The sequence below is a fragment of the Necator americanus genome, chromosome IV, assembly GCF_031761385.1.
Source record: "Necator americanus strain Aroian chromosome IV, whole genome shotgun sequence".
Classification (NCBI taxonomy): domain Eukaryota; kingdom Metazoa; phylum Nematoda; class Chromadorea; order Rhabditida; family Ancylostomatidae; genus Necator; species Necator americanus.
This window is the reverse complement of record NC_087374.1, coordinates 32,511,822-32,523,091: the sequence shown is the minus strand read 5'-3', so window position 1 is coordinate 32,523,091 and position 11,270 is coordinate 32,511,822. Positions and strand designations below refer to the sequence as shown.

The following is an 11,270-nucleotide window of genomic DNA, read 5'->3' as shown; positions in this document are numbered from 1 at the left end:
TATTTTGTAGAAAAAAAGGAAAGGCTTTGGTCGAATATTTTTTTAGTTGTTAGTGAATTTCGTAGGTAGGTATGATTTGTTCAATATGCACTTCTCTTCTGTGGCTGTCATGGTGTAGTAGCAAATAGAACTGTGTTTAATTTTGCGCGAAAGTGATTTGGGGCATTTTAATTTTTTTCATTCTGAAACTCATTCTCAAAGAACTTAAGTTAAGTGCATTCTTCTGCGCGGAACTTTTTTTTCTTCCCTCCCCTCCTATTCCCTTCATATTCCCCTAGATGGGAGATGAGGATAAAAGGATGAAGATTCTGGCGTTAATCAGTCTGCTTGGAATGAATCGATGTGTCAAGTGAGTGTTTTATACTGCCAGAGAAGTCTGGTACCAATTTATCGACCCCGGAGGGATGAAAGGCTTGGTGAGCACTAGGGCGGATTGGAACCTCTGACCGATCGTGCTGGCAGCGGGACCTCTAGGCCGCAGCGCTACACTCGCCATGGAAGACGAGGACATATTATGCAAGGAACATGATAGAGAACATTTTTTTATGTCCGAGAAAAACGGAACGACGAAAAAAGATTTTTGGATTTCTTCTTGCGAATTTCTCTTACGCTCCTGTACTAGTACAATGATGTGGGATATATGTCTTCATACTTCTTGTAGTGTTCAGACATTTCCTTCACAACAGAAAGTACGGGGAAAGGGAATGAGATCTAGTCGATAACGAAATATGAAAAAAATAGGGATAACGCCTCACTTAACTTACAGTTCGTGACCTGTATGCTGTGGTCCATACTTTGAGGTTTATTTATTTTTGTCTTAACTTAATCGGTGGGCTGATATTGTCACTTGAAGCGATTGCCCTCCTTTTAGCCGAGATTTGTCGCCCTTGAGCATAGCTCTATGCAACCTAGTAGATCTCCAGCAAGAGTTTGCACTGATTCAATCCATTCGTCGCTATCCCTTATCCTAGCAAACCTTACGTCTCGCCTGAAACTGCCTATTGTCGCCGAGTGTCCTCAGGTCCTACATCACCACCTCACTCCAGAACTTTCGTTTTCGGCCAGGTGGCCGTTTCCAGTTTAACCCGACATATTCCTCGAAACACGTAGACAAGGCGGTCTGATAGTTTCTTCACTATGTGACCAAAGAATTTCCTGTGGCAACTTTCGATGGCATTTGCTGGCATCATGGAACTTCCTTTAGTAATCTTGAGCAAAAGCTGGTACGGAATCGCCTATGTAGTCGCATTTGCACTGCACCGTAGTGCAAAATATGAACAATGAGTATGTTTGCATGAGTTTATGTTTTTTTAAATCTGATTTCCTGTGTGCGGTGTGGTGACGAATACCTAGAAGAAACAGCTAGACTACTATGATTCGTGTCAAGAATAGCTGGACGGCAGATGGAAATCATGTGACTCCACTTAGGTGGTCACAGGGTGCGGCGTCATAACGGGGAACATTTTGAAGTAAAAATCACGATATTGGCGCAGTCACCTGGTATTGCGGCGCGCAATGCTCTGGAGGCTTTTTGCGTCCACTCCAAGGGCCCAAAGATGAATCGCAAAGAAGAATGCTTCTGCATTGCACTTTAACTCACGCCCATTCAAGGCTGATTTTTGATTGCACTAGTCACAACAGGTATCTAGCAGTGGCAGCATAGTCATCTAATCCTAAGGTACGATGTTCTCTAATGCTTGTAGCTAAGAGACCCAATAGGAAATGTAGAACTTTTTTTTTGTTAGGCGGATAGGGCGTTTGATCTTTGGCTTCGATTTCATCCTTTCATGCTCTCAAGAAGGCTATATTGTCAAAACGTTAGCCAGGAATAAAGGATAATAACAACCTCGTGCCCGGCTCAATTAAAGAAACCAATTATTGAGACAGACTCCTTTATCCTTTATCTTTAAGCTTTCTTCTGGTTCTTGTCCTTCCACGACTCCTTCGATATCTATTCGTTTTCGCTTTCTTTTTGCAGTTGACATACACAACATCCTTCTCAGGCGCTTTTCCTGACTGAAATCGCTAGTGCCGCGGGCAGAACATACAGAATTAGAAGTGAATTTTGTTTCCGCCTCCGCAACATTGGAACCGGGAGCGTTTTCCTTGCAGCGCCGATGCAGTTTGTGAAGGAATCTACATCGCAAAGCTTCCTGGCCTGTACTCCAACATGAATAGATACGCGTTGGTGAAATTTCGTTCTGCATTCATCGTACTTCAGATCTACCACACGTTATCTGACTGTGCTTCGCTGGGTAATAGAATTTTCCTAGCACATCGGATTGTTGTTCAGCTCCCTTCTTTGCATTCCCATCTATCCAAACAACGCCTGTTGGTTGCGTATTCTACATAGTGCTCCGCATGAAGTGTGATGCAGAAAACTACCAACAGTTTGCACCATCAATCAAAATGAAAAATATTTTGTTTTCTACCCAATAGTCACACAGTTCTACAGAAGGTCTCACCCATCACATTCAAAACGGCTACTTTTAGCTTCAATGCAAGCATCTAATCTCTTCCAAAAGTTGAAGATGCTCCCGATCATTTCCGGCGAAGTTTCGTCGCAATTTTCAACCCTTCAGTCTCGATATAGCGCTTTATAACTCGATGTACTTGCTTTCGATGCAGTTTGAGCGTCTTTGAAATCTAGGAAACTAATAACCCGCGGTAGTTCATAGCGACTATTGCTGAACGACACTCAAGCGATACCGTCTTCATCTAGAAACAAGATCTAGCCTAAATAGGACTAGAATATGGGAAGATGAATGCCAACAGCTCTGCAAAGCACAAAAAAAGCAAAAAAAAAAAACGAAAATGGATTTTCCATAGCACGTCACACCTCATATGGAATATAGACATCGACGCATCGGGTCCATCATAGAAAACGTGCTTAATGTTGTCCTCAGCAGTTTTCGTACATGCACTGACACTTACGATTGAGAGAATACGTCCCCAACGATCACGCAGTCGCATCTACATGACACTGAGCAAAATTCCTTTACCAGGTTGTTGTAGTCGTTCCTCACAGCTATGGCGCAGCCTCCTATTTTCTTCTCATCACTATCGCCGCAGTAGATAGCGTAGTCTCGGGGCGGTCTCTGATGCGTGTTCCCCATATCACAGCAAACAGCACACAAAGATATTGTAAAATCCTAAACAAAGCGGCTTGTTGGACTTCAGTCCGCAGTGTTCGGCAGTTCGGCGAAACGAGTGGTTGCTGCCGCAGATTCCATGCTCCCTGCAGGCAGTTGATCTTTCAGGTCGTGGGCTTTAGCGACGTGCTGGACGACAGCACCTATTTGCAAATGTATTTGAGTTTGCGCCACATAAGTGTGCAGACAAAATAGCTCGCGTGTTTCTAAAGCGTACAATTGAATGCCTGACTGCGTCTGGTGAAATCAGGGCTACCACGAGTAGGTAGCATTCGGACTTGTATACGCAGACCCAGAGCTTTCTTATCTATTTATATCAAACCTTCATTCTTATTAGAAGGGTGTGGATATTCTCATTGCATCTTCAGGGACTGCTTGCGAAACGACGAGTCTTCGAAGGCTAAAAGACTAAGACTAAACCCGCCTTTGGATATGAATGGATGCTTCATTGGGAAATTTCACTTCAAAATTTCAATTTCCGAGTAGGAGTAATTTCACACGTGCTCTTTAGTTTTTTTTTAAACCACCACTCGAACTAACAGCTCGGATTGTTCCATGTATACCATATATATCAAGCTTGAAAATAATACCAAATACTTGTGATTTTTCTCTAACGTGGACATCCAAATCTTATCTTCAGCTTCTAGATTAGAGTTTTAAAAACGTGAATTTTCCACATGCTGAAAGATGAACAAAGAAGTGTTTGTTCTTAAAAAGTGTCCGCGAAAATGAAAACTAGCCAAAGATCGCATGTCGTCTTGTCTTATTTTGCATAGTGACCGCGAAAAGAAGGGCTATCGCAAAGGTCAGCGGGTCCCTCCTGTGATGTTGCATGGTGTACACGGAAAAAAAGTGCTAAATCGAAGATAGCTAGAGACACCGAATGATCTTTAATGCAGTTTTTTTCACGGGTCCATGTTATCTCGCAAGAATCTAGCCGCTGCCTGAAACTAGAAGATGTGCTCGATAAGGATAACCATTCCCGGTGGCTTACGAGCACCATGAAGTAAGTTCCAGATATTTCATAATTCGAATATTTAAGTTTCATTATTCTATCTTTGTGTATACGAAATTGCAGTTATATTGAAAGGATAACAAATGCTTCGATTAAATTTCCGTTTTCTCTGAGGAAAAAAAAATGACAGAAATGCGTTAGCTATTCTGTCTTCGACTTTCCAATATTTTAAAATTTAAGTTAAGGATTTACTAGAGAAAAAAAGTTGGTTCTCGGCTGTTGATTTTGTGCATTTCATGGATTTGTTTGTGTTGTTCAGTTCGGTTATTTTATGAAATGTAGTCAGCTTTACACTTTGATTAGAACATTTCCTTCTCTTTCCTGAAAAAAAAAATGTGCAATAGATATCGAATCCTTGAATAATGGATAACAAACTTTTTTGGACGATTTCTATTCTTGATAAAAGATGGAAAGAGATTTTAAAGTCGATTGACAGTTTGTTTGTATTTTCTTGTAAAAAAGAAGAAACAGCTGTTTTATTGATTTTTTTCATTTATGAATCGTAAATAGTTAACATTAACCCTAAAAAAGTTCATACATTTCAGAGTCGTCTGCTCAGTTGATAACAAAATTTTTCTGCCGATACTATTGTTAGTGGTATTAGTAATGATAGCATTCTCATTCCGACAATTCACCGCAGTTCCTGATGAACCTATAAAGATCGACTTAACTTTTGAGGTTCGTTACTTAGATTCTTATTACTATTACAAATATATAGTGCAAACTACTGGAATGTACATGAGAATAGTCCTGAAACTGAAACTGTACAGTAATTTACGAGTTATTTAGCCATTATCCGAAGAAAAAATAGCTAAAGCAGCTGAAAGCTATCGAGCACAGGAAAGAACAATTCAATCTGGTATGCAAGGACTGAATAATCTTCAGCTGTTTACCGAGAAAAACTCAGATGTATGTGTGGATATCATTATCTGTATAGTAACAGTTTTTTTTAAATATTTTTGTAATTTTCCTTCCTCTGAGGATTTTGAAATGGTCTTGCTTGTTATTGTGTAATTTAGCCTCTGCCACAGCGAAAATTCGTCGGACTCTCCGCTACAGAAATGTGCGAAACAGGAAAAGCAGACTGTGTGACGCCATTTGCGAGAATTCGACCGTTGATAGTTGTAGGTTCTGTATCGTTTAAAAATTTGTTCCAAATGCTTCAGGAATGAAGAGATTGATTTTAGACATTGAACAGGAGAAGAAATTCGTTGTGGAATGAAATTTAGAGCATATTATAAGGTTTCTTTACTTACTCAGACAGAATAGTACAGTATCAAATATCAAAAGTCAGATTTGCCGTAAATTTAGCGAGATGAGAAAACTTGAGGGAAAATTAAGAAATGTATGAGTTGCGACGGATGCGGTGCGGTTGTCAGGCTCAACACAAGTGCCCGCTCTCGTTCGGGTTAGATCTACTGGTTAGGCACTCTAGACTCCATAGAAATCATTACGGTAGTGATATTGAGGTTTTGTATTTGTTAAACAAACCTCCTTCCACCTCTTAGTCTATTTTTTCACAGCTATTTTATGTTATTTTATGTATTCGATGAGATAGCACGTAATACCGGCTAAAACGAAAACCTCAAATTTGATACAAGTGTATTGTAAGGTCTGCTAGTTTTCCCAGTTCAAATCCCTATAATTTCGAACAGTTCGAATGTTTGTACGTAATCATCCATTCGGTATTTATGTATATGTTCTATTCATTAGGTATTATGTATGTGAAGTATGGTTAGTGTGATTATATTCGTTTTAACTATCCTCAGTCCTTACAGACTGCTCCTAATTACCATATGATGTCGTGTATAACACAGAAGAGCATGTCTACAGTAATGTCGGCCATATTTTGTTTCCTCATTCGTGAAAAAGAGTTCATCGATGCTGGTCGCAGTATTCTGCGTGAATATTCGGACATAAGGTAAGCGATGTATCAAGTCAGTGTTTCTATCCTCTCAAACAAGTCTGATACCTATCTACCGACTACATAGGAATGACGGAGTTGGTTAGCACCAGGACGGTTTCGATCAATCGACGGAACGTGCAATCACAGTCAAACCTCTTGGCAATTGTGCTACAATCGCTCTATTAGAAACCGTTTCGAGTATTTATTTCTGCATTTCCATAATGTTCAATGCTTATGTTGACCAGAATGGCGGCGTTGTGACCAGAGTCAAGCGTGTGATGAGATTTTCCCATCTAGGTCATAATGGGAGGGAGTTGCAAGGGAACAGTGTCGTAAGGGAGTGTGCGGTGGGCTGGAATGAATGGAGAATAGCATAACCAGGACAAACATTACGTAGTATTAAATAATTATGCATATTACAAGATATTACACCGAATAATATTGACTAATTGCTGCTTACTTTACAAAATATTATATTAAGTTTCAGACGTAGGAGAGTAACATAAAGCATCAATATTTTTTTTTCTGAAGATGTACTATCATGTTCACAATGTTACAATGGGACCACTCAGGTTGAACACCTCGCCGAGCCAAATTTTCGCAAAAGAGGTGGAAACTTGAGACTACACTAAAAGATAAAGGATTTGTTTTTTTTACGTAGTGTTCAGCAGTTTAAAAGTTTATTTATTGGAATTTAATGGTCAAAAAAGCTCAGATTCTGCACACTTCGCTAGATCTGGAAGATCGCAATTAATTTCGTGATACGAGAACGAAGAAAAATACTTTGAGCGACTTTAGTCGAGGAAGATTTCCACTACAAAACAGTTAAATAGAAAATTGCCATTTTCCCATCTCTGTCCCATATAAATTCCAAAAAAGCTAGGTGGTGGGAAGAAATATCGATACATTTTGTCAGGCAAACTTTCTTCTCTGAAAAACTACTTGAAATTTTTCTTTTGATCCTCTTATCATGATGTTATTCGCAATCTTCCAGACCGAACAATGCGAATCCGTAGCATTTTGGTGGTTAAATTCCACTGAATCCACTTTTAAACTCCTTAATACTACGTGCTATTGAATTCTTCATCTTTTAAAAGTGGTTTCAAGTTTCTAAGTCTTTTGCAAAAATTTTGGCACAGCAGAGTGTAGAACCTGTGTCGCCTCGTTATCACTAAATGTTGATTTTTTTCCTTTTTTTTTCGTCGTTGTTCTGGGGCTGGAAATGTGCACCTGATTCTTCTTTATTTGTTGTATTATGTGTTCCAATCAGTATTTGAAGATATTTTATGGATTTTGGAATAAAAATAGAATAGAACGAAAATTAAAATATTTCAATACCAATATTCCTACCCACATTTCGGGAAATTTGATTCTTTTTCTACTTGATGTTTCTTCGGTTCTGTCGGTTGTCGTTTTTCTCATTTGCCATTTGGCTTTCAGCTAATTTCCAACTTTGCTTTTTTGGAACACATGGAATTTCCAATAAATTGAATTGGTCCAACTGAGAACGTGGGAGGAGAAGAAGAAGAATAGAGGGGAAGGGGGCATACTCGAGAGGGTCGTGTCCCATCACCACGCTTGAGCCTGGCCAAAAACCGATGGGAGCACGATAAACGATTGTTGTATTATTGGGGAATCTCGATTGCTTCGGGAGCAACCCCATAACACACCTGAAATCCATAAACTTTTCAATTAATCTTTTCAAAATGGTATAACAGATACCGTTTCGAAAAGTATAATCTCTTTTTGGATGAATATACTGGAAACATGCACTTTTATTAGGCTATGCGAAGGTCGGAACGAGTTTCAAAGTATAAACGCTATGCGACGTGGGTTCCACCTAAGCGATCAGGACATGGATCAGTGGCGTTTCACTGTCGTCACTCGTGAACCGGTCGATCGATTTCTATCGGGATTTATTGACAGATGTATAAGGTACAAATTTTAGAGCTTTTCCGTATTTTTTGTTGAGTTCTTCTCCGTTTTGATTGAAATTATAAGATGAAAAGAAAATGAAAATGTACAGATTTCGCACTTTCGCCGCTGAATGCATGCGTTCTTCCGAGCTTTTGCGACGCAGATGATCACAGTTGCTCCGCCTCTTTAAGAAATCATCGATGACTCAGTTGATCAGTCGAAATCGTCGTGCCCGCGTCGCGTTAGCTTGGTTGAACGCGATTGGCGACGACTATCATTTCCGACATCCATCCATCCTTTTTAGCTAATTTCGGGTTATTTCGTACGATAGATAACTTGTTCACGGGCACAAACTACACACTTATAAGGTCGGAAGAAGTGTCCTCTTGTTCGAGTAACTGTCAAAAATTAACTTCCATTATTTTGAAAAAAAAAACCACCACCGAATCACCTAATAAGCAATATTTCCAAAGAAATATCTTTGCAGAGTAGGCGACTCATGTTTCGGTTGTAAGACAAACATGACATGTTTTCTGGAAGAAGAGTACAAAAGGTAAGGAAATTTTAGAGAAAGTTTTCTACATCCCAACATTCCGTCTGACGGGAACGCTAGGAAAAGTTTTTCTCCCCGAGACATGTTTTTTTTTCTTCAGAGCTTTGGAATATGCATTTGCTGATAAATACGGTTTGTTGAAGCCATCGTTAACACTTGAGGATTTGCACATTTTCCCACTGAACTGGTACTGTACTGAGACGGCGACCATATCGGCAAAATCGAAAAATTAAATTTAGGCGATGTAATATGGAAGAGTTCTATGGGAAGTATGAATTCATAAGATATTCGAATGATCCCGGCGGAACATTGTTGGCGGATTTGAAACCGTTGTTGCAAAGGCAGAATGTGAGTTACTTCATGTTTGTTTTTACCTCTTTACGGTCAAAATATTTAAAAGTGGTAGTAGTACGAGCATAGAAAGAAAATTTGGTTAGGATAAATGAAGGAGACATCAGGATGACAGTAGCTGTTTCTTGAACTTACTCGTTTATTCCTTTGAATTATTTTTAAGACGTTAAAAAGAAGTCTGCCCTCGTCACGATTCCACTTATGCGTCATAAAAGGTGAATAACTCTGCTTTCGCACTTCTTCATGATTGGCTGTCAAGTTGTTCTACGAAAAGTGAGAATAGGAAGGAAGCAGGAATAAATAATTCCGAAGAAACCGAGAAAAATGCTAAGAAAGGAAAGAAAATTCTACTATTTCTTTTTTTTTACGACAGAATTCACAAAAATCGTTGCCGTAGAGGAGTAAAAACCTACATTCAGATTCCGGAATCCTCGATCAACTACATCGCTGAATCGTTGCAATCAGGCCGAACTGCGCATAGTACGGTAGCGTCAGCGGCTCGAACATATCTTGAAAAACGAATAAGGAGCAGCCCGTACTTGATGGAACTGATAGTTCGACTGTTCTACAACGATTACAAACTGTTTAAGTACGATCTGCCGGACCTCGACATGCTTCCAGTGCGATTACCTCAGGATTGATTTGTACTCATAGCTCATACGTGTTGTTATTATAGAACTTGTTGTTCACAGTGATGGAAATTATTTATTTTTTCTCTAATTTAATTTTAAAAATTGTATTTTTAAATAGTATTGGTTACTACCTATAAATTATCACAGATCTAAGATCAATAGATTTTGAGGTCACAGTCTCTGATCTCAAAATCACCTGAGGCTTAATAAAGCTTCATTCGGAACCACAGGACTTGGCTGGCATTGTTGATGAGGCTTAATATTGAGGGAAATTTCGAAGATCTCTGGAGTTTGACCATACAAAAGTTATTTACTCAGAAGAAAAAACATGAGAAAGTTAACGCTGTTTCAAATGAGTGAAGGTCCTCTGGAAATTGGTTTAAAAACAACAACAATATGGATGGGAATTGGAAACGCCGCTGGCGATGGTGATCCGGTCATACACCTACCGCTCTCGTGTTTTAAAGGCATCACCCCATGAATCTATCTCTGCAGACGTTATGATTCTCTCAAAAGCTAGTTGAGAAAAACTTGAAAATTTGAGGAAAAATCTAGAGATTTTCTAAGTGAGATTCCAAAAAGTAGGGAAGGTAGAAACACTTAACTTTGTGCGAATATAGACAATATCTCTATCTACAATTCCGCAATAGTTTTATTGCATGAAATTCACTTTGAGCGTCGTTATTCAGAAACTTTTGGAGCCTACTTTGTACTAATTTTCTATAGCTAAAACTGGCTGTAGATGCCTTTTTTCCCCTCAGTAACAGCAACAATGCAGTTTTTTTTTCGTGTGTTAATAAGCAATTAAGTCTGAGGTGGTACGGATTTTAGGTGGAACATTCGTATACGGGATCGTAGACTATGGAGAGAAGGGTGATCCCGTCCATTTCTTCCTAATTGCCGTGAAAAACGGAAAAGGATACGGCTTTGGGCGATACGGCGCGCTATTTTCTGCAAGGAGTTCGGTTGGAGCGCGCCAGCCTTGTGCGGCACCACATCCTCCGAGCCGTTTTTTTTACGGCAATTAGGAAGAAATGGACGGAATCACCTCTCTCTCCATAATCTACGATCCCGTATAAGAATACTCCACCTGAAATCCGTACTACATCAGATTCGTGGGGTGATGCCTTTAATGATATCGATTGCGGGTCATCATGGATATAGACATAAAAATAATTTCGGAAACAGCCCATTTCATTAATGACAGAAACACTGTAAATTTGTGGGCACTGATACCACAGTAGCAGAGGTCCCTCCTCGATCCTGATCGGTTCGATCGCAGTCGTTTATCCGAAAGCATCAACCTTTACGCAGTATTGACCTTAGTGGATGGGGAGAGGCTTGTCAATGCTCAAATCAAAATCAAAATCCGGACTTTGCTCGAAGTCATGCAGATTTTCGCACGCAGCCTAACATCTGAAGTGTGCACTTGTTCTCTTTGCGAGATTACGGTAGCGTGGTTGATGAACTCGGTGCTATACTTTGGTAGAGCGTCAAGGAAAACTCATGACTGCAAATTTTTATCTCTGCAGATGTTATGGTTCTTTCAAAAGCTAGTTGAGAAAAACTTGAAAATTTGGGAAAAAATCTAGAAATTTTCTTGGTTAGTTTTTAGAAAAGGGAATGTAGAAGCACTAAACTTTGCACGAATATAGACAATATCTCTATCTACAACTCCGCAATAGTTTTATTGCATGAAATTCACTTTGAGTGTCGTTATTCAGAAACTTTTGGAGCCTACTTT

The 11,270-nt window shown here is 39.5% G+C and overlaps 1 protein-coding gene across 4 annotated transcripts; it reads left to right on the top strand.

Moving 5' to 3' along the window:
* Positions 1-4,045: 4,045 nt before the first annotated feature.
* Positions 4,046-9,535, top strand: RB195_003478 (uncharacterized protein; the record flags this gene model as incomplete). 4 transcript variants are annotated; one of them, XM_064201144.1, is made up of 11 exons in its annotated part: positions 4,046-4,158; positions 4,713-4,845; positions 4,957-5,076; positions 5,187-5,291; positions 5,946-6,088; positions 7,856-8,008; positions 8,478-8,543; positions 8,644-8,730; positions 8,783-8,891; positions 9,058-9,109; positions 9,314-9,345. In XM_064201144.1, 11 exons carry the CDS (start codon positions 4,046-4,048, stop codon positions 9,343-9,345), a joined length of 1,113 nt encoding a protein of 370 aa, XP_064057026.1. The 4 variants fall into 4 exon arrangements, with proteins under 4 accessions (XP_064057026.1, XP_064057028.1, XP_064057027.1 ...); XM_064201147.1 differs by lacking the exons at positions 8,478-8,543; positions 8,644-8,730; positions 8,783-8,891; positions 9,058-9,109; positions 9,314-9,345 and adding exons at positions 6,159-6,172; positions 6,221-6,271 and having other exon boundaries at positions 4,154-4,158; positions 7,856-7,890; XM_064201145.1 differs by lacking the exons at positions 4,046-4,158; positions 4,713-4,845; positions 4,957-5,076; positions 5,187-5,291; positions 5,946-6,088 and having other exon boundaries at positions 7,929-8,008.
* Between the last annotated feature and the right edge of the window lie 1,735 nt (positions 9,536-11,270).